The sequence below is a fragment of the Sturnus vulgaris genome, chromosome Z, assembly GCF_052056855.1.
Source record: "Sturnus vulgaris isolate bStuVul1 chromosome Z, bStuVul1.hap1, whole genome shotgun sequence".
Taxonomy (NCBI): Eukaryota; Metazoa; Chordata; class Aves; order Passeriformes; family Sturnidae; genus Sturnus; species Sturnus vulgaris.
In genome coordinates this window covers 37,223,235-37,250,053 of record NC_142283.1, presented here as the reverse complement: position 1 = coordinate 37,250,053, position 26,819 = coordinate 37,223,235, and the positions used below count along the sequence as shown (strand labels likewise).

The 26,819-nt window shown below is 39.6% G+C and overlaps 1 protein-coding gene across 5 annotated transcripts in view; it reads left to right on the top strand.

The window, feature by feature from the left end:
* Positions 1–26,819, top strand: part of NRG1 (neuregulin 1) — a 456,687-nt gene that overhangs the window by 143,906 nt on the left and 285,962 nt on the right. For 3 of the 5 annotated variants that reach the window (XM_088157369.1, XM_088157367.1, XM_014882388.2), the window contains one exon: positions 22,771–22,841. In XM_088157369.1, the coding sequence (XP_088013495.1) occupies positions 22,771–22,841 (71 nt within the window). Of the gene's footprint in view, positions 1–22,766; positions 22,842–26,819 lie in introns of those variants that run through there. The other 2 variants (XM_088157370.1, XM_088157368.1) reach the window with 1 other exon arrangement.

Here is a 26,819-nt window from a genome sequence, read left to right as displayed (position 1 = left end):
CCCTCCATCAAATCTCATCATTTGCTACATTTTGGCAGCAGCTTAGTCTCCTTTTTTTTCCTTTTAGTCACTGGAGATATTGCAGAGAATGTGCTATAAAATTGAGCGGTTTGGTGTAGCTGGTAGGAGAGCAGGAGTTCTGCTGTTGCAGAATATACACAGACAGGATGTTGAAACTTTGAAAAGTAATTTATCTTTTTACCCAAAGATCACTTTTAACTCATTTGAAAGACCTGTAATGGTGGGCCTGCCTTCCTGTGGTGCCCCCAGGAAACCCCCAGGTCACTGCCTGACCTTTTTGCTTTTGCTTTTTGCTTCTTAAGGCCACAACTGCACGTCCCATCTACTACAGGTGCAAAGACAGAGTGCTCCATTCCTCTTCACAACAAGGTCTTGGAAACTGCAGTATCTTTTCATGTCTTTTCCCATCTAAAGAATGTCATTTCACTTGCAAATCAGTCTTATTGTTATTTCTGACCTCAAGTAAATTTTGTTATTTGTCTTTGGACTTTTTCTGGTTGGACCACCAGTTCTTCCAAATATGAGCTCCAAGATGCCTGCTCAAGTCTGCAAACAGTGAAAAGTAGTTGACACTGAACTCTAAGAGTGCAATGTCACTAAACAATTGTCAAATCACTTCATAGCAGGTTGTTTTAAAAAGCCATAAAATCAGCTAATACTGTTATAAAAAAAAAATTTAAATCTATTCTCCACTATTTGGAAACCAATTTTAATATATTCCCCACTCTTCTATATATACTAATGAAGCAATTTCTTCATTCAGCAACTGCCACAATCTGAGACTTCTTCCTGACTGCTTTTTCAGAATACTCTATGCAGCCAAGAAGCACATTAAGTTTGAAGTACTATTACACACTGTAACACACTGTATTACACACTTAACTGGGCATCACCTTCAAGAACTTAAATGACATCATAAAGATTGCACTGTGCAACTTAGCATGTTGTTCTATGGAAAAACTCCCTACCCATTTGTCACGGGTTTTTGCTTTTGTGTTTTGGTTTGGTTTTTTATGTTTTGTTTTGCTTTGGGTTTTGGGAAGGGAGTGGCAGGGGTTTTTTTGTCATTTTGTTTATTTTTTTCTTTAACAGAGCAGATCTACTGCAGCTGTCAGTGCTGCAGTGTTTTTTGCATTTCTCTTTTACCCTAGGGAAAGCTCAGGAAGCATGGGCCTGCAGCTATGCTTTTGGTTTCTCAAACCCAATTTTCTTGGTGAAGGGGGAGACTATGGAGAAATTAAGACTAAAATAGTCTTTGAATTTAAAAAAATTTGTTTCCATCCAATTAACAAATAGCTGATTCTTTATTCAGGCATAGTTGATTCTTTATTCAGACTGTTTTTACTCTGGTTAAGTCATCTTTGATTCTGATGCATAGTGAACAGCAAAGCAGAATAGCTGTGCTAGAAAGAGTTCCCAGATAGACAAGTCCTGGAGTGTATGATCCATCCCATCCTCGGAAGGCTATTTTCACTGGCAACAGTTCTGTAAAATCCCACCCCATCTCCTGGTTTGGCTGGCATATTTTTTCAGGCCCGCTTAGAAGTTTGTGTGTTCTGATATGAGAGGAGTAATTCCCTGTGTATTTCCATTTTGCAATATTCCAGCATTGACAGGAAATCTCAGAACTGTTTGTCTGATTTGGTGGTGGGTTTTAAAAACATCAATAACATCTTTAAAGAAATAGAAGAGCCTCCAGGTTTTAGTCTGGGTCCTTTGTGTTTACCTCTTGGTCTGTGTACTTTTATGGATTCCTGTTTGCAGAAGTGTCTCCACAGCAGCAAAAGCTAGATACTTACTGTTGAATTAAAAAAGAAAAAAAAAATTGTTGACATCCCCATGGAGTTGTATGAAGGAAGGAAATGCAACTATACTAAAAAATCCCAACATGCTCCCCCCAAAACAAAAAAACCCAAACAAAAGGAAAACCAGACAGACACAAAAAACCCACCCAAAGCCATATGGATCCCAATGAAATCATGTGAGTAACCAATGCTGACCTCAGTGTTTTATATGATTGCAGACGTTTGAGTTTCCCATCAAGTTGGTAAATTTAACAAAATCCTGTTTGCTTTCAACAGTAGATCACCATCAGCAGCAGTCAACAGCGGAACCAAATGCAATTTTTTAACATAAATTTATCTTTCATACAAATAATGAGATTTGGAACCTTTTGAACTGCTTCTTCAAATTCAGATAGCTGATGTCAGCAATTATGTTGTATTGCATATTCTCCTTGTTAAAAATGGTTAATGTTTGTCAGTTATCTGTGTTTTGCAGGCCCCTAGTTGTGTAGGTTTTATAGTATAGACAAATATTTGCTGTTTATCATGTAGTTGTTGTAGTAGAAGTTATTTCCAGATGATAATTACCTTTAAGGACATAAATTCTTGTCAACATCAAAGAAAAAAAAGCAATTTCTCATGCAGTACATATTCTAGCAGTACTTCCAAAAGGTCAGATGCTGGCTATTTATAAATAATCTGAGCCAGTAGTTATTGGGCTGGCTTTAGGGAGTTTTGCAAGGCATATTTCAGGTTGTTTTTTCCATGGCTAAAATGATATTGGCTGAAGATTAATCTTGCTTCTCACTGAGGAGCTCTGCCCAAGGATCACAGTTCTGCTAGCATTTGAGATATAATCATACAATCATAAGTGCTGCAATTTTAGGTTGATTCCTTTGGCAGCAAATGGTTTTCAGAGTGCCACAGGCAACTCAGTAGTTTTGGATCATCCCTAAATTGACTGTATTGTTTGTGTCTATTTTGAAGATCATTGAGCTTTCAGCTGGCTTTATCGCACAGATGCCTCTGAATGTTTGGAAAAACCCACTCCAAAATATGCTTGCTTTTGTTAGGGTTGCCTGAATACACATTTATATTGGAAAGCTAATTTGGACTGCAACAGGTTGTGAATTAAAAACAGATTAGCTCTTTTCAATTAACAGCTTAAATTGACTCCATGTATGTAGTGTAATGGAAGGCAAACTGATCCTTTTGTTCACACAGAATAATGCTCAATAGGCAATTTCCCAGTGTGTGACTGCATGGAGCTTATTGATCCAGGAATTTTTTCTCTGGCTACTTACACAAGTCTAACCTGTGTCTCTTTGGCTTTTTTGTGTATTGTCTTTAGCTGTTAGAGAGCTTATGTATGTTTGTGTGCACTGAATGCTCAGTGGAACAGTGTTTTCACTGGAAAGCAGGAAATACTGAGCTGTATATTTAATGATCTATTCATTGGGGGTTTTTTCGTCCGGACTCTGAGGATCTGTACCTTTGTGATATATTCAGAGAAATCCCAAAGCAGGTAGCACACAAAGAACATCCAAACTCATGCAACACATCTTGTCTTGTTTCACACACGGAGGCTTCATCTGCTTTGACCCGCTGTGTAGAGTCTCAATTATATATTTGTGTTAATGTCCACACTTGCTGATGCACAGGGATTTCCCTTCCAGAATCTGTTAATGTTTAAATGTTAAGTCTGCATATAAACAGAAGTGCTCTTACAAGAGGACAGCAACTACCTACACAGTAGAGAGCTCCTGACAGTGACTAGCTAGGGAGTTTCAACTCACTAAAGTAAAACGTATTTTCTGCCAAGGGCTTTAGAGGTGTTTCAAATTATCTGCTTTTTAAGTTTTTATTTTATATGTGTTTATTTCACATACACATACATAACACACATATGGAAAATTTCAATTTTTTGATTGGGATTGGGATTGTTGGTCTTTGCACTAGCGTTAAATTGTGTTTCTTAGAAGATCCGGTTTGGATTTGATGATCTCACCAGATTCTGTGTATGTCTTTGCAGGAGGCACAATAAGTAACATATTACTAATTACCATAGAAACAGTACAGATGCTTTTTTCTTCCGCTTATGGTGCTCCCTGCTGCTCTTCTGCGAGCTTATGATTTTAATAAACAGCAATTTGAGAAGACTGTCTTGCAGCAAGATAATTGTGCGGTTTTTCATCACTGTCACTTTTTGATGTTGACGCAACCAGCCAACCCATCTAAAAATGTGTAATAGCGCTCCTACCTCGGGTAGCTAAAGAAATAAGTGGTATTTCTACTGCTGCTCAGCCTTTCAGCTACTCAACCCACCCATCTGTGTGACAAGTGTAATCTAACTGAAGCTTATTGTGTCTACTGCCTTTGCTCATGTCCATTACCAGATTCCTGAGTATGTCCTATGACTGTTAGCAGTGAATTACAGTATTATTGCTGAATTCAAGGGGACTGTTTTCTTTTGGATCTGCAGGGAATTGCGAGAATGTATCAGAGAAAAGTTATACTTCATGGTGCAGCCAGTGACACATGTAAGCATGGAGTTGATTAATCTGCAAAATGCACTTGCTGTTGGTATAGCTGATTTAGTGTAGACACCAGAAACAGGCCATCTCCAATTGTGAAGAAACCTTTATCAGACAAATCATCTCCTACAAAGCAGCATCCTATCTGAGCCTCTTGGACTGTTTCCAGTCCCTAAAGTGGCTATACAACACTGCAATTCTAAACATGAACACGTACTTTGTGATAGTCTCAGATGAGCATCAGAGCTAGAAACCCTGACAGGGGCTTTGGGAGGTGGTTGCATTAAACAGAGTTGGAAAGCTTTTATTTTAGGGATGGAAGACAGGAACAGTCTGCTTGTATTTCACTTAATGGCATTTTAAAGGTGAAAAATTAATGTTTTGGGATTGCTTCCAGCCTGATTAAGTGATTGGAGTGGCAGTGGAACAGCAAGAGATGGTATATGTGTCATTGCTCAATACTTTTTGGAAAGAGAACTTGCTTTAACAGTAAGTGGGAAAATACAACCCTGGGGTTCATGTTAACAGAATCCCAGGATATTCTGAGGTGGAAGGGACCCACAAGGGTAATTGAGTCCATTTTCCAACTCCTTGCCCTGTATGGGACATTCCCGAGAATCACACCATGTGCCTGGGAACACTGCCCACTTGGTGCTGTGACCACTTCCCTGGGGAGTCTGTTCCAGTGCTGGACCACCCTCAGGGTGAAGAACCTTTTCGTAAAAACCAACCTAAACCTCCCCTGACATTTCAGGGCATTCCCTAGGGTCCTGTTGTGGTCACCACAGTGACCATCAGTGCCTTCTCCTCCTCTTCCCCTCACCAGGAAGTTGTAACTGTAATGAGTTCTCCCTTCAGTCTCCTCTCTCTTTGGTCCTGACCAGACCAAGTGACCTCAGCCACTCTTTGAAAGGCTTCCCCTCAAGACCCTTCACCATCCTTGTGACCCTCATTTGGATGATAATAGCTTTATGTCCTTCTCATATTGCGGCACCCAAAACTGCACACAGGATTCTGCCCCAGTTCGGAGCAGAGCAGGACAATCCCCTCCCTTGTCTGGCTGTGATGCTGTGCTTGATGCACCCCAAGACAGAGCTGGCCCTCCTGGCTGCCAGGGCACTGCTCACGCATATTTAATTGCCCTTGACAGTGACGCCCAGGCCACTTTCTGCAGCACTGTTCTGCAGGGTCTTATTCCCTAGTCTATCCATACATCCAGAATTGCCCCATCCCAGGTGCAGAATCCATCATTTGTCTGTGGTAAGCTTCATTTGGTTGATGAATGCCAATGTATTAAGTCAATTAATATCCAGAAACTACAGGACAAAGTGTGTAGGAGACTTTAGGATGGTGCATTTTATTGAAAGCGAGATGAAAATAGCATGGGTTTGAGACTTGTCATTGCGATTCTACAGAGTCAGCCACAGAGGAAGAAGCATTAATATTTTTAGCTAAATCAGGCTTGGCTTGCTTTATACTTAATGGGACTACAGATCCCTGTATTTGTTTAGAAAAGAATAACTGTTGTTTAAATGGTTATAGGTCACTTAGTTGCATATAATTTTGCATAAAATCACCTGGAAATGGGTTTTCATGTGTAAATAATACACCTTTTAGAGCTGTATCAAGCTTGTTAGGTTAGCCTGTATATAGCTATTTTATGCTGCAGCAAAAAAACATATAATATGACTAGACTCTTCTCTTTATGGAGAAAACTACAGTTAATCAGTAGTCTCCGAGGTCTCCTAACATTTCAGGTCATCCTTATGTGAATGCTACATTCCTTGTAGGCTGAGGCTGGATGATGTCGAAGTAAAGGTATAATAGAAACCCTGGGCATGTGTTTGTGCTATTCTGCCTCCACTGGAGGTACCACACATTTTGAGTAGATGAAGTAGAAGATGAACTCCAAAAAGTGCTGTGTTTTCACAACCTTAATCTTTATGGTGGTTCAGTAGTGATTGGAAGCATCACATAACTGTGAAACTGGAATAATGTTGCATAGGTGCAGTATAAGACACCCTCTTCCCAAGGGTTGGACACCCTAAGAGTGATGTATGACACCACATGCTCAGATGCTTGTGGTTGGGGACCTCTGAAAACACACTGAAATTAAAGAAAAGAGGGAAAATTCAGGGAAAAAAAAATAGCAGCACTTAGTAATGTTGCTGAAATGCCTAAAAGCAGATCAGTGAGATACCATTAGTCTTGTTTGGCACAAATTAGGGAATGTGTGAGAGAAGGACATGCATCTGTTGGAGTGGACAACAAAAACATATGCTTGCTTCCTTCCTTTTTTCAGTAATTATCCCCTTGCCCTCAGTGAAACTGTATTGAATTTTTGTTAAGAACAATATTCTGCAGTTATTGAGATGAAACAATATTTACACTTCTGACATAAAATGAATGATGTCCTTGGAAAGAAGCTATCTCTTTACAATAAAATTCTCATTTGTCATATACTAAGTTATAATTTATACTTTGGTTTAAATTTTCTTTCTAAGGCCTGGTGTTTTCATACTCTGGAGATCGTCAAGTGTTCATAGTTTCCAGCATGGACACAATTAAAAAGTATGAAATTAATTAATTAAATTTGTAGCTGAAGGTTGCTTGGAGCCATGTTCTTTTTCTTGCTATAAGAGAGCCTGCTTGTAGTATTGATGGTGGTATTGATCCCTTCACAAGGGAGAGCTTGCCTCTGCCCTTGTGCAGCCTTCCAGGAGCTGATGGATGTGACACCCAGAGAGGTACAGCCCAGTCCCACAGACTGACTACCTGTGAATAAGAGCAGAGTCTGCGTTTTGAATGAGGAATGCCTCCTCCAGTCTTTGTAAAGGAGCCTAGAAGCAGAATTTTTGGAAGAATGCACATAACTTTTCATGAGTATGTTCAATCCCATTTTCTGTGAGTTAAAAGTTACTTCTGAGGAGAAGTTCAAAGTCACTGGACTCTGTTGTGCAGAAAGACTTCACCTGTGATGCGTGGGAACAAGACATTCAGATACGAAATGTTTAGATTGCAATCATCTTCTAGATTTCAGCTAATTGATTATTAGTTATACCTTTAGGCTGCCTGACGGGTCAAGTGGGTCCGCCTTGGCTTTGCAGGTGTGCAAATGGTGTTTGAGCAGATTTAAGCGTGGATGATCTTACACTCTTCTCAGTGCTAGGGTCAGTGCAATTGCTATCAACCTTTTAAAATTTTGTTTGTTTAAAAAGCAACCAGAAGGATCCCTTGCCAGCCAAAACCCACACAAAATAAGGGTAATGACATGGGCTTTGTCTTTTGATTTGTAGTTACGAGAGGATAAAAAGCCATATGTGAGTGATGGCTTGCAAAATGATGAAGGAATCCTGTTAGTGTATTTCTGATAAAATATTTATTACTTCTACCAATCTTTCCTATCACAGCCCTTCTCTGATATCTTCAAGAGGGGCTTTTCTCTTTATGTTTTCTAGGTATAGATCCACTAGACTTCTCTCTTCTTTTAGAAAGCAACACATGTAGAAAATTTGTGTTCACTGGGTGAGTGAAAAGACACTTGTTATCAAAACTAGCCAGCCCTGGAATATATTTAAATGGAGATTCCAAAAGTTCTAAGTGAAATTAGGAGATCACACGTTCCAGATTACAGTGTTTCACTATTAATCTTTAAATTTCAGTTTAAATTTTTCACCTCGATGTCCTACTAATAGCTTACAGGGAAATGTATGAAATTACTAGTAGTTACACTCTCTTTGTGAGCTACTTCTTCAGCACAATATTTTAGGGAGGACAGACTTATCTTCTCTAAAACTCATCTTGCGAGAGGTACTGGTGAGTGCACAGTGTATAAATAAAGTGACCTCTAGTTGAACATGAAACATAAATATGCACACTGGAGTAACAGGTGTGTAACTGCATAATGAGAAATGGGGTCCCTGAAGATGTTCAACTTCCCCAAACAGTCCCCAAAACGGATCAGCCTTTTGTTTATGCTATCTACACTCTTCTTTTAGGCCTTCTAGTCTTTGAGAATGTCCCGCAAACTGTACACTTTTGTAGCATAGAAGATGTGAATGTATGGAAAGTACAAGTTTTGGGTTTGGTCAGGGAATTCCTTCTGCTTTTTTTCTTCTGCCTGACTGCACTATTGTGGAGTTCCTTCCTTGGTCTCCTCCCTCACACACCCCAGGGGAAGTCCTTGGTACAGCCCTGTGACTCTGCTTTTTGCAGAGCCATGGCATCTGATGTCACAGGTAGGAAAGTGAAGAAAAACAGAGGCAGAGCAGCTGTTGACATAACTGAGGGCTCTGACATCAGTCCTTTAAAATGAGAAAGAAAAGAGTTAGAAGATATTTTTAGAAAGTAGGATGCTGGGCAAAATTACCTCATGCCTGAGGTCTTTAGGTTTTATCATTTTAAGCTCTACAGTGAAAAAAAAAATTGAAATTACATCTTTCTAATTCTTTCCACTTCCTTATTTATCTCATGTCATTTTTCCATCCTATCTCAATAACTGGATTATGCAAGACCTTTAATCATAAGTTAGTTCCATAAACTTTTTATTGCCTAAATGTCTTCTGCAGATCAGTTGTGTAATTTCAGACCCTTAAATACTAATTAATAGAAGTCAAAGCCAAGAAGAAGGACCAAGGGGATGTGTGCATTTAAATGCACTTAAAGTCTGTCTCTCCCTGCTACCATCAAAGCCCAAGGTAACTCTTCTGGATTTCAGTATTTGGTCTGTTCTGCTCATACTTATAGTAGAGTAACTGGCTGGCACAATGCTTGGGTCTTGTGAGCATATCCAAATGGGTCTGACCTGCAACTAGTTGCAGGTTTTTTTAATTTACATGGGATATATATATATGTGTGTGTGTGTGTGTGTGTGTGTATTAGTTGCCAGACTAATAGTGTTTGCCACCCAAAACTTCATTTTAACAGCCAGCGTTAGTCAGCTGGTAAAAGACTTCAGGAAAGGGTACATTTTCAGCTTAGACTGTCTGCAAACTGCAAAGATTACACTAAATTGGGAAAAGACGATGTAAATTTTGAAAATTCCTCTTTGGTAATCATGAATATTATAAGCACAGTTTTTTACTCTGGTTTCATATGAAAAGGAAGATTCAAAGGCTATGCATAGGTGGGTGCTTCAGTCAGTAAGTTTTGGTACCATGCCTTTGTTTCCCAAGTAACATTTAAGGCTGTTGATAAAGTTAGGTAAAATTGGAAGCAGGATTCTGATTTCCAAATTTTTTAATTTCTCCAAGTTTTATGAAAATGGACAGCTGAGTCTTAGTTTGGAAGGACTAAGGTATTAGCCTTTATCAAACTTTGTGATTCAAGCAGGAGGCATTATGACCACTAACTCTAGAGAGTGCACATTTGGCACATGATATAATACAATGTTGAAATCCATACAGAGTAAAGTCTGTAATTTCTGCACTTCAATGAGATATCTTTTTCACTGCAGAAACTCTTAACTTGGGACTTGCAGACCCTAAATGGACTGTAAAAACTAAGAGGGTGGATTTTTCTTTTGGACTGGGTATTTGATAGCTGCCTGCCTTATGTAGAATACAGCAGTTCCCATAACACCAGTGTTTAGTGAGAACTATGCCCCAGCAAGAACTGCTTTCTTATACAGTCTAAACTATCTGCAGAGCTGATGTGAATTAGCATAGCTGCTTCTGTAGCTTGTAATGTACAGTTTGATCCCATCATTTGTAAAGCAAGGAAATGAAACCTGTTATTTATCATTGCAGCTCAAAGCTATCTATTTGGTGCTTGAATGGCCTCTTGAGAAATGCAGGTGATAGATTTTTATTGCAGATAAAATATTTGTTGTTACCCAGAGATATATTTCTAAAGGAATATTAGCTGTATGAGCGCTTTTTGGATAAGTGGAGGCAGTTTCTCCTGATACCTAACTGGCTGTATACCACCCCACAGTGACTGTGATGACTGCAATGCAAAACAGCCTTGCAGCAAAACCTTTGAACATGTACTGCTGGTCAGAGAGCCAAGTCCCTGAGGTGCAACTCCCATTTCAGCTGGAAAGCTGCGTGTTTTGGCTCCCCAGTGTGCAATGGCCCTTTTATCTGTGGGATCAGAAAGTCTTTGTGTATTAACTAATACCTGTAGTTATTTTTATGACTTTGGTGATGTTAGTATACAAAGTATCCTTGAGTTTTTAGGTGAATTGAGGTCTAAATTAAGGCCACTGTTCACCAAACTCAAAGACCTACTTTATTTTAAGGATGAAATACTTAAGTGATCAGATTTAGTGTCTGGTATTTTTTGCAAAGACACGCATGACACAAGTTTACTATGAAAAGTAAAAAAGGGAACTCAACACATTGGTTAAGAGAATAAGAAAAATAGATCTTCAAAAGGGTATTGTTGTACCTGGCAGGATGTTTTCTAGAAGCTTCCTAATTTGCTTTCTAAATATATAGTTTCTATAGAAAACTGGAATTTTAAGGTAAAAATTCAATACACCTTTATCTTTTTAAACACTCCATGCAAAGCAAAAGTGGATTACTGCACTGTTACAGAAACAGTGAAAGCAAATAGTCTTTCCAGTGTAGGACAGCTCCAGTACTGCTCACTACTGGCCAAGGCTGAGCCAGTCAGAGGTGGTGGTAACAGATTTTATAAGGAAATAAAGTTATTGTGCAGATGTAATTGTGCTCCAAAAAGTGAAGAGTACAAGTATGTGAGAGGAACAACTCTAGAGATACCAAGGCCAGTGCAGAAAGAGGGACAGGAGGTGCCTCAGGTGTAAGAGCTGAGATTCCCCTGCAGCCTCTGGTGCAGCAGCCCATGGAGAAGCAGCTGTGCCCCTGCAGCCCATGGAGGTCCCTGGGGATACAGACATCCATCCACAACCCATGGAGAAGCCCCAGGCTGGAGCAGGGGGATGGATGCCCGGGAGGAGGCTGTGACCCTGTGGGGGCCTGGGCTGGAGCAGGATACTGGCAGGGGCCTGCAGACCTATGGAGAGAAGATCCCATGCTGGAGCAGGTTTCTAGTAGGACTTGTGACCCTATGGAGGACCCACACTGGAGCAGGCTGTCCTTGAAGGACTGCACCTTGTGAAAAAAGACCCACAGCAGTTCATGAAGAACGGCCACCCTTGAAAAGGACTCATGCTGGAGAAGTTCCTGGGGAATTATTTCCTGAGTTTATATTCCTAAGCTGGAGCAGGGGAATGACCCTCTCCCTGAATAGTGAGAGAAACGGGGTGTGATGAACTCACCATAGACAGACCCATTCCTTGTCTCCCTGCATTGCTGGAGACAAAGGTAGAGCTGGGGAGGAGGGAAAAGGGGGGGGATGGTGTTTTTGAGATTTTTTTTACTTGTCATTATCTTGCCCTAATTTTGGTTAGTAATAAATTCAGTTAATATCCTCAAGCTGAGTCTGTTTTGCTCATGATGGGAATCAAAATCTTGTCCTTATGCCAATTCATGAACTTTTTGTTGTATTTTCTCCCCCTCATCCAGTTACAGAGCGAGGTGATAGAGCAGATTTTGTGGGCACCTGGCATCCAGACAGGGTCAACATACCACAATAAATCATCCTATTAAACCCTAGGAACCCACTTAAAGTCAGGGAATAAACTAGCTGTGCTTGCCCATGCAAGAGAAAAGCAGAATAGTTGTCTTCTTTTGTCGGTCTTTTTGCCTTTTTTTACATATCCTGGTACAGAGAGGTTTCTTCATAACATCAGAAAAATGCACACAACTGGGAGCATAACTTCAGCCTCAAATGTTCACTGAAACATTAAATGTTAATGAATGTTTGCCTGTGCAGATCCCAGAAATGAATGTAGCTATCTGCTTCACATGTCCCATTTCTAAAGCCTTTTAATCTTTTTATATATAGGGGAAAGTTGTTAAAACTGAAGCTAGGAATGCAAATACCACTGTTCAGAGTTTTCTATTTGGACTTCATTATCTGAATGCACTACCAAGAAATCAGGGTATTAATTTTATTTTGAAGGCTGCACAAGGCTTGGAAATGGTTCCAAATTCTGGTGGTTTTTTATTGAGGCAAGAAGAAAAGTTAAAAGATAATCTAAGTTACTAATACTAACATCATTTAGAGAAGTTACTGAAATATTTGTCTTTCCTAACTCTGCGAGTCAAAGGCTATTCAGACAATGTGTTTATATTTATTACACTGGTTACCTGCCGCTAGTGAAAAGCCAGATTCCAACCAAGAAGTGGGAAAAGATTTCGTGCCTTACGTGGTCAGATGTTGTCAGACCCAGGATGTGTATTTGCTTACTGCTGGGGACAAGATATATGTAGGAAGAGGCCTTTGTTTTCTTCCTTCACCCAGAGAAGAGTTATAGGGAAAGCAAGTAAGCAGAGACAAAGGAGCCTGCTCAGTCTGGATCTGCTTTTCTCCCGAAGGGCTTCACTGCTTAGGCAGTGAAGTGGAGCCTGTGTTAGATGAAGACAAAAAACCAAGCAGAGGAGCTACAGCAGTGCCTTGTTTTCCAAGCATGGGAGGATTTGAGCACCAGGATCAGAAGGAATTATTTCAGAGCAGTCCATGATTGCATCACTGGATTTCTGAGATACTTAATGCAATCAGCTAAATATTTCAAACTGTATTTTAAAGTACTTCTTTATTCCTAGCAAACAGTCCCCAGATAAAATAAGTATGCTTGCAATTGAATTCACACACCCGCCTGCCCTTTTAAATTGTGTCTAAAATGCATCCATCCTACAGCTGAAAAGAGAGACTTGTGGTTACCCCATTCAATCCCTGCAGTGATGCATCCTCCTCACTTCATTCAACAAATCTGGAACTGTAGGAATTATTGCTCTTTATCCAGGCCACAACTGATGGTGCACATGAAATAAGCTTGCTGGGAAGAAACCCAGGCTTTGCTTTGACTGCAAGTGAAAATTAATTTGCTACATACCCCCCACTCCCACTAATCGTAGCAAATTACTATCACTGCTTAATATCACCCTTCTGCATCTGCATGTTCTGCCTCTGCAGCAGCTTGGTGAGGCCAAACTCCCAACCTGTGCCTGCGAGAGGATGTTCACTCAGCTCTCTGTTCACTTTTGAACCTACACTTTCAATCTGCTAAACATGTTCTGTTGTTTTCTGGTAGAGGAGTTTAGCTCTGGTAAAGGGCCGCTTTAGGGAATGCTTGAAGCTCTCCGAGGAAAAAGGTCTTTTCCATCCATGTGTCAGCAAATTTGGAAAATGCAGTAAATTGTCAGTATAAGGGACAGAGAAGAGGAACTCCTGGGCTATGTTCTTCTCATCCCAAACATCAGTTGCCTTAAAGCTTTTGGTCTTTGAGATAAGTGGTATAATGAAACCTGCTTTCTTATCTCTCAGAGAGTTCTGGAACTTAATTAATTAACATTTGTGAACTACAAACACTTCCTCTGATAGGAGTTATTACATCTCACAGCAAAATATGAATAATCTTGGCATGCTCAGACTAGCTCAGCTTTGGTGTTGGTGAAAAGAGAAAGAATGACACTGCATCATAGGGAATATCTCAGGTTATTTGAAATGCCATAATCCTTGTCCTATGGATTTCTGGGCTATTTTTATAATACTAATTCTGATTAAAAATACTAAGTCTGACTGTCAGCTCTAATCCATACTTCATCCTTACATATCTAGCAATGTTAAACACTCTGATTAGTCTAAAGGCCTTTAGAAATATTCCCATGTGTTCTGAGGAACACATACAAGCCACACACATTTCCCTGCTTCTGCAGTGGGAAGAGTTTATGAAGCTGCACAAGCAATCGGGATGGGTGCTGTATTTAGTGTATTGACTTTGATTATGTCACAGTTTGATAACAGCTGATTTAGTTTCTAGCTGCCTGTTGTTCTGAGGTTACTAACTGGAATTCAGCAGTCATGGCACACTGACAAAAACTGGTTCTTCTAGTTTTCCTTTTTTTCTCATTTTAGCAGCTGCTCAGCTCCCCTATTTATAAGCTAATAAGCTGTATAAAAAATGGGCTGGAAATGCATCCACCAAAATGAGTGGTGCTGACAGGCTGTTGCTGTAGCCTGCTGCCTGTGCAGGTACAGCTGCTTTGAGCTCAGATTTCAGCCAGGCAAAAAAAATTTTCCAAAACTACTCAGCAGCATGTAACTCATGACAGCAATGGAGAAAAATGCACAACTGGAGTTATCTTGTGTTCCTAGACACTTTTGCCTTACTTTATGTTGTACTTTAGGCAGTCCAGACTGCTTATAGAGTTGCATTGAATCCTACATCTTGATACTTAAAAAGCTCAGCTAACCTTCCCAAGCTGCACAGCTGTTCCAAGAGTGTTTTCAACCATAAAGCATGAACAGTATAGCACTAGTTTGCAATTAAAATGAGAAAAATCTTGTAAAAACCTTTTTTTTTTTAAATATGTGACTTGATGTTGTTTTTCAATAACCTGTCCATGAAAACAGGACTTTTTTCTCAGCTTTCTGAAACCTAACTTGACAATGCAAGAAGCAATTAAGCTAGAATATGTTCCTCTGTTTTATCTGGTCTTTAAATAATTTAGAGGCTGAAATTAGTTCAATTTTTTGTAATTTATACTGAATGATAATAACTTTATTAATTATATGAGCAAGTAAACACTGCAGGCAAATTGTGTGAAGCACATAAAAGTGAGAAAGGATTAAGAAAAAAGTATAGGCAGAATGTAGCTGTTTCTGCAGATTTTGGTAGCTGTAGTGTGAAGATGGACAGATGGAAAAAGAGAAATTTTAAAATGTTATACTAGAAATCATCCCGTTCAAGTCTCCATTTCCAATTAGTTTTACAACTTCAAATTCTTTATTTCCATCCGATACATTACCATAATAAATGCATCTGCATAAACTTCGTTCTTAGAGGAAAGTTTGGATTCATTTGCAATATGGATGTGTGTAAAAATATCTAGAGAATGTATTAGATTTTAGTTTTGTAGCTAAAGCTTAGAAAGTGATTTGAAAGCAATGCTTTTCATCAAACATTTGAGAAATTTCACTGTAGGAAAGGTGTTTGCATGCTAAACAAAGGCGAACACTGCGGTGTTACACTGCAGTTCCTGCAGTGGTTACGCTGTGCCCTGGGGGAGAATGACCCACAGTCTTGTCTTGCTTGGACCACGCAGGTGTAAAGCAATCACCACTCTCCTTCACAAAGACTGTTCTCTGTTTTCAGAGTGGGGCACTTGATAAGAAATTAGTCTTGTGCCTCAACCCAGTGCATTCAACATTACTGGAGGAAGGCTGCTTTGTAGTGGGGATGTACCTGGATTGGTCAAGGAGAAGGGATATGAACAGAAGTAATTGTGATCACTTCAGTGCAGTGGAAGGGGCATGTAGAGAGAAGTGGAGGGGTTCTGATGAGGGCATAGCTGGTGGAGGGGTTTTGAGGACAGACAGTAGCTGTTTTGAAAGCACAGATGGTGGTTGAGGTCTAGGAATCTGTAGAAAAGCAAGACTTGAAGGCTGTCTAAGCCACTTTTTCAAGTGGGCTATGAGTTCAAGTTTCTCTCTTTTCAAACATGCTTTTAGAAAGACTTTAAAAGAATGTGGGTGAGTCTTCAGAGTGCGTAGACTTAGCACTCTGTGCAAACCTAGCTCTAAATAACCCACGTTGTCTCCCACCACAAAAGTCAGTGCAGTCATTGGTTACTTTGAAAAACTGTTTTCAACTGTCCTAGAATTATAATCATGTTTTGGTAAATGCATTAATATTAATTATTTTTCTTACATGTGGTAGACATTGTGTAAGTGTTCTTTGTCGCTGTTTGATTAATATTCCCTAGACTGACCCTTTTGTTTTTAAACAATGCCACAGAGTGACTGCTTTAGCGTGACGTTTTTCATGACTCTAGAAATCAGTCTCATTTTTCTGTCATACAACCATATAGACAAACAAGTCTGTATCAATAAGCTGGGATTATTTTTATCTTCCTGCAAGGTCCTCCCTGCTTCTTGACTCCTATCTCTCCAGACAGTTGAGAGATGCTGTCCTCCTCTCTCACAGCCCCTGCTGATTGCACATTACTCTTTGTGTCCATTCCTCAAGTAAGAACAAAGATAAGATATGATTATCAGCAGGATACCTTGAAGCCTCAGTCTCTGGAGAGGAATACTCATGCCAAAGCAGGTGACTGTCTATTGACTTCCATTTCATACACTCCTTTTTTCTTGGAAATTGCTAAGTGTAATTACCCTGATCCTAACCATCATCACATCCAGAAGCCTTATGGAGACACAGAAACTGTCATAACAGATGAAACCAGTGTCCACTAAGCCAAGTGTCAACAAAATAAAGAATAGAGCAAGGACTTACTGTTTCTTCAAAATAATTGACTGAATTTTTGTAAAGTAGTGGCTGTAGGACACCTGAGCCAGAGATATGTGCTTAGAAGTCTGTCAGCACTTTATTATTTGACTGAAAAAAATTGTGTCTGCTCATTTCCCTGTAATTCTTATCTTTTCTTAGACGTCATATAATTCCTCAGCTGCCTTACTTTCTTTAACCTGAAGGGGTGGTGTTTTCTGGAGTTCACTTCTCTTTGTAAAGATGGATCAGAGATATGACACAGGCACCATAGTTACTGCCTGTTTTGAGTTCATACCCCACAGGAAGAAAACTCTTGCAAAGAATACTTTAGTTTTGGTGCACATAGAAGTCTTTCACACATACAGCCTCACTAGACTGCACACATAAGCTCCAAAGAAAATGCATGTAAGAAATAGGCTGGCTAGTGCCACCAAATAATTCTTTTTGAGCTCTGGCTGGCAAATGCCAGGAACTGTCTATCACAGTGGTTCCTTAAGTGAACTAAGAACCTGATCCCATTCCACTTCTCTGACATTCCTTTTTAATTCTAATTTTCAAGATGAACACCACAATGCTCCGTCCATTGACACTTACAAAGAACAAAAAACACGCAAAATCCACTCTACTTTGGAGACTTATCATAAGAAAAGCCAGAACATCAGAGTTTCTCTGACTTAGTGTATTGGTTTCTGCGTGCAGGTCCCTGCTGATAGATGGCATTGTAGTGGGGGTCTGCTATAGCCACCCAGCTGGGAAGGCACCCTGGATGAGTCACACTGTAGAAAATAGAAGCAGCTTTGTGTTCACAGGCCCTGGTCCCCATGGGGGCTTCAGCCGTATCAATATCTTTTTGAGGAACAACACAGAAGAACACAAGCAGTCCAGAAAGTTCCTGGAATGCATTGTTGATACTTTTCTTCTCCAAGTGATATGAAGATAGGTGTTACACTGGATTTTGTTCTCACCAACAAGAAGGGGAGGAGGATGTGAAGCCCAAGGGCAATCTGTGCAGCAGTTACCATAAAATGTAGAGTTTCAGATCCTCAGGACAGTGAAGAAGGCACACAGCAAGCTCACTATCCTGAACTTTAGGACAGCAGATTTTGGCATCCTCAGATGCTTAGTTGAGTACCATGGGATAACTCCCTGAAGGGATGAGACGCCAAAGAAAGGTATTGAAGGATATTCAAGGATCACTTTCTCCAAGCTCAGGAATGATGCATCCCAATAAGGAGGAAGTCAGGCGGAAACAGCAGGAGACCTATGAAAATGAATGAGGAGCTCCTGGACGAACTCAAATACAAAAAGGAAGCACACAGAGGGTGGAAACAAGGACAGTAGTTTGGGAGGAGTGCAGAGATATTGTCTGAGCAGCCAGGGATCAGGTTAGGAAAGCTAAAGACCTGATTAAATTAAAGCTGGTCAAGGATGTTGAGGGCAACAAGAAAAGCTTCCATACATACATCTGTGATTTAAGGAAGACTAGGAAAAAATGTGCATAAGTCTATTGATTCTAATGAGATGCGTCCATGAATCCAAAGAGAACTGTGGGAGAAAGTGGCTATGCCACTATCGTATTTGGTAAGTTGTGGCAGTTTGGTAAAGTTCCTGATGACTGGAAAAGGGGAAATATAATGTCCATCTTTAAGAAGACCTGTGGAACTACAGGTTGGTCAGTCTTGGCTTTATGTCTGGCAAGACTATGGAGCAGATCCTCCTAGAAATTATGCTAAAATGCATGGATAATAATAATGTGACTAGTGAGAGAAAAAGTGTCTTCACGAAAGGCAAATGATGCCTGAGAAATATGATGGCCTTCTGTGATGGGGTTACAGAGGTAGTGGGTGAGAAAAAAGTGACTGATTACATCTACCTTGATCTATTCAAAGCACTTGGCACTGTCCCACAAAGTATCCTTGTTTCTACACCAAAGAGACATGGATTTGATAGATGGACCACTTGGTGGATAAGGAATTTGTAAGAAGAAATCAGCTGATGGTGTTTGTTTCCAACAGGGCTTTGCATCTGTTCTGGAGAGAAATCCTTGCTCCTTGTATTGCCCTGGCTGCTCTCTCTTGGCCATGGTGCAAATTTGGGAGCCTGAAGGTGAAACTCTGAATTCTGGCATATTGTCAAAGAGGGCTGAGGAAGCTTGCTTCCCTGTTGGCAACAAACACCATCATCGTGCTGCTGGATGTACATTTCCAGGATGCCCAGTAACCTGCTAATTTTCAGGGGCCAGATTTACACGTCTAGCACTGTGTTAACTACATTTCCATGTTTTAGAAACTGAAGTAGGTAACTCTTGTTTAATTTCTTGAGCAGAAAGCTATTCACTGAAAGAGATTTTAGAGACTACAATTTCTCTAATGTCCTTTATCTTGACTTTTATACCTGTGCCAACACTGCATCTTTTTTGCTGTTTTGATTCCCCTGTGACTCTATCTTGCATTTTGCAATGTTCACTCCAGCTATCTCTGGCTGAATTACACAGAGAACTTCATGTGAAACCAGGCAGAGAATGTAATAGATAACTAAATTTGCTTTTTTTTTAGCTGGTGGAAGTATCTCTCTTGAAGGCATCCTAGCACCTGTCAGTGGTTATTTTCTCAAATATGTGGCAGGTAAATACTGACATTTAGTATTACTAAATACCTCTGTCACAACTCATAAAACTATGCAGGTTGGAAGGACCTCTGGAGGTTGAATCTGCCTTCTCCTCCTCAGAACTAGCACCAGTCCAGCTAGTGCTCTACACAGTGACCAGCTTTTTTTAAAAATAGTTCCAAGAATGGAGTACTCATGACGTGTCTAAGACTTCAGCACAGTGGAAGTCTTTCTCTTTATTTCCTAAGTTCTCACATTAGTGTTCCATGTTGCATCTTGTACCCAATGGCTCTCACCCTTTGTGCATCTCTGAGAAGAATTTGTCTCCATTTTTTCTTTCCCCTCCCATGTGGTTGATGAAGAGAGCAGTAGGTCCATGTTAACCTTCTCCTCTTAACCCTGCTTTAAAAATCATTACCTAGCATAAAGAAATGTAATTTTAATGGCTTTAATAGTTTGGATTCTGAGCAGAAAGCGATCAAGTTTTCAGGCTTTTATGCACAACTACAAAAGCTATCATTCTTTTTGTCTGGACTTTTCATTGTTTCTATAGATCAGTGATTCTCTGCCTTTCATTTATATGAAGAAGCTAAGCTGTAAATAAGTGTACTAAGAAATGGGAAGATAATAATAGCACTACTGAAATTATAAATGCAGTTTTAATTGAAAGTGGTTTTGTGAACCATATTAACATATTTCAGTATGTAGTATTGCTTCAGGACTTCTGAAATAGTTCAGTTTCCCTAAAGAAAGGAAAAAGCAATTCACAAAGTCCAAAGAGGAGTTTTGACAAATGACTGGTAATAAGCATTTTTCAGTAGCACTGAAAAGATAGGATATGTGTTTATACCTTAAAAAAACACCACTTTTGGTTTCCTACTTCTTGCTTTGAAGATGCAAACCTTCAAGAGACTCGCAGAAAAATATGGTGGCAAAATGTGTTAACCCAGCATTTGGGCAGAGAGGCTTCTACAAGCCTTGTATATGAGACTTTTCAGTTTTAATATGTAAAAAATGTTTCAAGACATAAAGACTTAATTAGAGAAGTAGTGAGTTATTGGAAAATGTTGAATATTTAAAATACATTTGTAAGGAAGCAAAGGCAAGAAAATGAGAGGGTAAACAATCTGTGAATGATGAGTGTTAAATAATATGCAATTAGAGAAATCAAAGCTATTGTGCTAAAATAGAGGGTGGAGATCAAAAGGGCTTGGAATAGAGGTGGGCAAGTTCTGGGAAAAACTTTATAAACAATAAGAACACCTTAGAAGTGGTTTCTTAGAAAAACATGGAACAAATGCAGCCTAGGTAGGTAGCATGATGTTTTTTAATACATTTGAGAAGGCTGTTTTGGAAAAACAAGGAAAATAGCACTGAATAAAGAATACTTCTGAATAGAATGTGATCTTTGAAAAAACAATAGGCCAGTGTTTCATCACCTCATTTCCCTCTCATTGAGAGAATGTGGGGTCTTGTCACATGTAAAACAGCAAGGGAACAAGAGCTCATGACCAAATTCCTTTTTTTTTTGCTTATTCTTTCAGCAATCCTGAATGCATTTGTACTGTTGGTGATTTTTTGCAGGCAGATATTTAAATAAACATCAGCATATAAGTAAGTGGATGAAAACTCCAAAGTAACTGAGATCTTCAGTCAAAATAATTCAAGAATAGTAAATTAAAGCTTCATAACACACCAGAATTTGGTGAAGTTGCCCTGTATCTTGCTTTGGCTGATTCTGCTGCAAGGTGGAGATTACACAAGTGAAATTCCCCCTCAGTCTTTTCACTTTCAAGATAAAAATTACTTCAGTACTATTCCTCTGCATTTGTGTTAATAGATGAAAGTCTGTCAGCAGTAACTTAGCATTAACTGCTCTTCAACTAGTATAATGAGTGTTTCTAGATGGTGTAATGTTTATGTGTGCATTCTAAAGCTTTCTCAAATGAGGCTTAATTCTACAGGTCCTTTCTGAAAGATCCTGTAAGTAATGGGAATGCTTACATTCACGTTACATAGAATCAAAGAATGTTTCAGGAAGGGAACTCAAAGATCATTAAGATCCAGCTCCCCTGCCATGAACAGGGACACCTTCCACTAGATCAGCTTGGTCAGGATCCCATCCAGCCTGGCCTTAAATATTTCCAGGGATGGGGGATCCACAGCTCCCCTGTTCCAGTGTGTCACCTCCATTAAAGTAAAGAGATACTTCCTAATATCTAATCTAAACCTACTCTCGTTTTTATCATCCATCTTCATTATTAAGTAGTGTATATGACCCAGTCAGATTCTGTGAGAACTAATAAGGAAAGGAAATTAGAACTCAATAAAGAAAGTGCTTATTTATAGCACTGGTATAGATGGTATTTAGACTCCATCACTGTTGCCACAGGAGTTGGGCTGAAGGACAAATGCCAAGCTCCTTTCTTCCTCACTGGTAAAATCTACTGTTTACATGGAAAGTGCCATTGGTGCTCATGGTTTCACTATACTGCAGCAGCAGCAGCAGCACAGAAACTTTATTTGTTAAAAACTCCATAACCCTTTCCGATTCCTTGAGTTGCTCACAATATAGCACATAGATACCCAATGGTCCTACATCCACACTTCAGAGAAGGCAGTAAGAACCAAAAAGTGGAGAATGAGACTGAAAATGTAGTGAGCATTAACTCAAATGTCAAAATACGTCAAAGTACATCAAACTGAGAGGTTCTCAGTCCTCCACTCGTGGTGTCTCACTTACAAAGCAGCCCATCTGGAATGAAGAACACCAGAGCTGTCTGATGCCTGTACCTCTGCATCTTCTGTGACAGGGACTATTCCCTCCATAGCAAATTCACAAATGCAATCTGCAAAGGACACACATGTCAGGTTAATAACACAGCCCTTGCTGACCTAAATTCCAGAGAGGATTTGAATTGCACTTTTCCGAGGGTAAAGTTATTCATAACAAGAAATGCTGCAAAACCACTTTTTTTTCTGCTGCATCCAATGTCTATTAATGAACAGGACAGCAGGTTTAACGTGCTCATGTTTGACATCCAGGTCTTATCATATGCATCTGTCCTTACAGCATTGTTGAAAGATAAACTCAGTCTTGACAGTCTGATCTGCAAGGGTCTGATCCGTCATTAAGTCTCACACATACTTGGTGCAATGGCATCGTTTGTTCTGCAGCTTGCATGTCCTCCACCCTCTTTAGTGATACCTGTTGCAGGAATTTCCAGTTGGCTGACACTCAGACAAAGTAAATGAGATACCTTGGAAGAACTCTATAGGCAAGCATTTTCCTCAGATTTTGGCTAGGAGGTGTGTTGGTGTGCATGAAAAAGTGTGTGTGTTGGAGGGGGGAGGAATTTACAGTAAGAGATTGTGTTAAAAAACTGTAGATGGTGTCTGCATATCTGTTCAGTGAGTTTATCTAAACATTCCCTTTTTCTCCCCTGTCTTTCTGTCTTCTCCCCTTCCCTTCCTTCTTTTTCTTCTGCCATTTACTGTCAGGAAGGACCACGTCTGAAGGGCCAGTTCAGTACAGCCTGGCACCAACACAGACGGACGTCAACACCGGTTCCAACTGTGAGTCAATTTGCAATTGGGGGACTCTTTGAAGTGGTATTGGTTTATGTGCATGTAGAAGCTGCAAGAACTCTGCAGAGGGCTTCCAGAACAGGGAAATATAGGTTTGTTAACCCTAGCTGCCTCTGGTTGGAGTAGCATGCAAATTTTTTGTGTCTTACTAAATAGCATTAGATAAATGTATCTTCCTCTGAAATACTCAAGGATTCTGATATGTGAGGGCCAGTGCAAGGGAATTTTACCAGCAGAAGAGATTTTTTGAGCTGGATGCTGCTCAGAGGAAACTGTCCACCAAGAAAGCTTAGGACATCTCATCTGACTAAAGAGGCTGGAAGTCATGCCTCAGACAAGGATCTTCATTGAACAGTTATTTCCACAGTTAGAGACAAGAGCTGCCAATCTCAGATTTGTGTAGGAGCACTGATCTGTGTTAGGACAAGTGAAGAGACCTTGCTTTCAGTTTTGAGGTGCTTGAGGTAATTTGGCTGCTGTCAATTTGATTCTCTGCAGGATTCTCTGCAAGAGCACCTGCAAGGAGGAAGACAGGACCTTGCACAGTTGTCTCTCATTATGCATGTACATAAAGCTATCCAACACTTGTGATCCCAGTCCCCAGTGTCCCATGTTCCTGATGTATGTGTTAGGTGAAGATACTCCTTATGGAATTGTAGGAGGGGAAAAAAATTCATTACACAAGAGCAAGTGAAAAACAACCTCTGCTCTTCACTGTTCCTGAAAGGTACTCCTCTTCCAGGTGACTTTCCTGGTCCCAACAAGCTTTGACCCAGCATCACAGAAAGGTAGCTGGGGAAAGACTTAGTGATTTAAAGTGGGCAACTGTGTCAAATGCAAAATTTGAGAGGACGTGATGGCAAATGCACAGGATAGCAGAAGGCAAAAAGAGGAAGAAGTCTCTAATACCCCTGCACTTCAAAGAGAGTAGGATAAGGGAGAGAGTACTGGTTCAAGACTATTAGAGCTATAATCTCATTCATGGAAAGGTAGTATAAAGCAGTTACACTCTACTGTACAGTGAAGGGATTAACACTGTTTTTTCTAGATGCATTTTCTTAATCAGAGTTCTAAAATTTTCCAGTATTCTACTAAAAACGCTATCCTGGATATACATATATATGTAGATAAAGCTTTTTATTAATATACTTGAATATATTAAAAATCTTGCTCAGAAACTTTAAAAGTGACTAATAATGTTGTCATAAGTTATGCTGTATTCTGTTTTCATGCTGCACAGTGATCAATGGAAAATTCACAACACAAACCAATGTCTCACTCATCTCTGACTCCTAAACAAAGAATTTCTTCAAACCATACATTTTCATCTCAAATTCTTGAGTGAGTCATACTGTGTTTGTCCTGCCTTTTAGTTTTCTGATTATTTGTTTAAGTCCCACAGTTCCTGCAGTCCGATGGCCATTTCTGTAAACTATTGCTAGGAAATGTTGATACCCTGGGCAGTGCATCAAACCAGATGATTTGTCAGCTGTACCAAGCCTGTGAGCAGTTCTGTCTGTCAGTAAGCATGAAGACATGGGCCTTGAGATCGACAGGAAACTCACTGTGAAATTGCAGCACTCACTTAAGGAATCTGTGCTTGAATCTGGAAGTGATTTTTAAAATTTTAAAATCTCCCAAAGATGGGAAGCTGAGTATGGACAGAATTCAGGCTGAAATTTCACTCGTCATAGAATGCCTTTAGCAGCTAATGAGTGGATACAAACTAAAATTCTGGGATTGTATTTCTACCAGGTCTTATATGGGAAAAAAAAAAAAAAGTCAACAGCCTCAGACAACTACAGCCCCATAGTTTGGGAGAAAATTAATTTCAAAGCAGGTCTTGGGTACTTAAAGTGTGAAATGCAATACACTATCTTATTCTTCCTTTTAGCTTACCTAGTAGTTCATCTTGTACTTGTCTAGAGTAGAACTCTATTTCTGGCTTTTTTTTTTTCTTTTTCTTACTCAGGTTGTTAGAGCACTTAATCAAACTTCAAGATGGATTGTGATTACACCTCAGGCTCTTCTTTGCACAATGATTGATTTTGTTAAAGTTTGTTGTGGTTCCTCTCTAGTAAGAGCAGTTCAACACTGTGCTATATGGCAGGAAAATTCAGACAAGAAAACCAACAGCCTAGTAGTAGCAAGCAGGTGAGATATTGATTAAGGCTGTTCAAAATGCTTGGCCAATTAATGTCTTTTCTTCACCTCCATTCATTGGTTTGTAGCCTCTCTGAGTCTCCTGGTTAGACACTGGACTTGCACAGTTTAGTGTTGAAATTATTGTTGTCAAACAATTTGTGAAGATTAACAAAAGCACCTAAATATGTTTTTAAGACTTTGTTGTTATTAAGAGTGCTTTCCTTTGAATGACAAGCCTTGTACAAACAGGAGGAGATAGTCTATCTAGGCGAGTACACTAAATGGCAAGAAAAAAGAAGGGGTCCAAACCATCTAAGCCCTGTAAAAATGTAGAAATTTCCCTCTAAGAGATAGAAAAGGGGCTGAGAGAGGGTATACAGTCCCCATTCTTGGAGATTCTCAAAACTTCACTATAAAAGTCTTGGAGCATGCTTATTGAATCTGGAGTCTATGCTTTGAGGAGGGGTTGGACTACATGTCTTCCAAACAGTGTAATTTTTAAATTCTACTGTCTGTGGTAAATTCAGTAGCAAAGTCCTCTGCATTTAAACTCCATATAGCCTGATACTTGGTCTGGCATTTAAGCTGTAAAAATCGTCCTCCTTCTTTAGAATTAAGCTGTCTCCTCCAAAACTACCGTAAGAATATTGTCTTCTGGTAGCATGCAATGGACAGAAGAAGAATGTGATGTAATTTTTTTTGGCATTAAATTTAAATGAAATCTGCTATATACACAGAGCAGCTAAGAATTTAGGAAAAAAAGGACTGGAAACTGAGCTGACAATCTCAAACAGGTAGAGAAATCATTCTCCCCATAAGGCTGACGCTGACTGAATTTTTTAAAGGGCAGAAAGACAAAACTGTTCTTTCACAGATGTCCTGGGGATCAGAGCTAGAGGCGTCTCACTCTGACAGCACTGTTCCTGTTGTGTAGCTAAATTGTATGGGTCACGTCCTGAGGCTGTCAATCCAGTTAAGACTACACCAGTGTTTAGAAAAGAAGTAGATATTCTCCAAAGGCTAAATGCCAGAGACTTTGATGTGACTTTGTGATAAAGTTCTGGACTCTTTCAGTAGGAAGAAAGTATTGTTGCATTAATGTAATGACCTGTGATATCACATCTATTACTCTTTTACTGTGTGTTTTCACATCCTGGACTCCCATCTAGTTTTGATGGACACCAGATTTTTTAGTTTCAAATGTTTTTTGGGATATTTATTTTTTTATAGTTATGGTAATCTAAACAGAGAGGCCATTATAAATTCCTGCTGTGCACAATAAGCTCTTAAATATTACCTGAGGTAGGGTCTGTGGGAAAAAGTAATAGCAGATGTGCTCTTATTCCAACTGACATAGATGTGAAAAACACATTTTTCTGGCACACTAGATACTGTCCATATCTGAAACAGAAGCAAGAAATTTCAAGCTACCATTTTGCATTATGGGTTTCTGGGCTCTTTTATATTTCATCTTAAAATCCCTATTCAAAATCCACAGAGGCTGCTTGGGTGTCTGCTGTTTATTTTAGTGGGTTTGGGAATAAGTATTACATCAGCAAGATTAACAATTGTACTTCCATTTATAATGCTTTCTGTTTTTTTCTTGCTATCTCTATACCCTTAGATGCTTTTTCTTTGGCCATTCATTAAAAACCAAACTAGCTGGCTTCCTGAGAAATGCCAAATTGTTTCTGCAGTCTGTTAGTGGCTGCTAGTTCTGCTGGCAGATTTCACACAGAAAATTTGGAAAACGAATCTATATTGCCAACAGAACTGCTGCCATCTGATTGTGCTATTACGAGAGTTAAACTTTTATCCTTT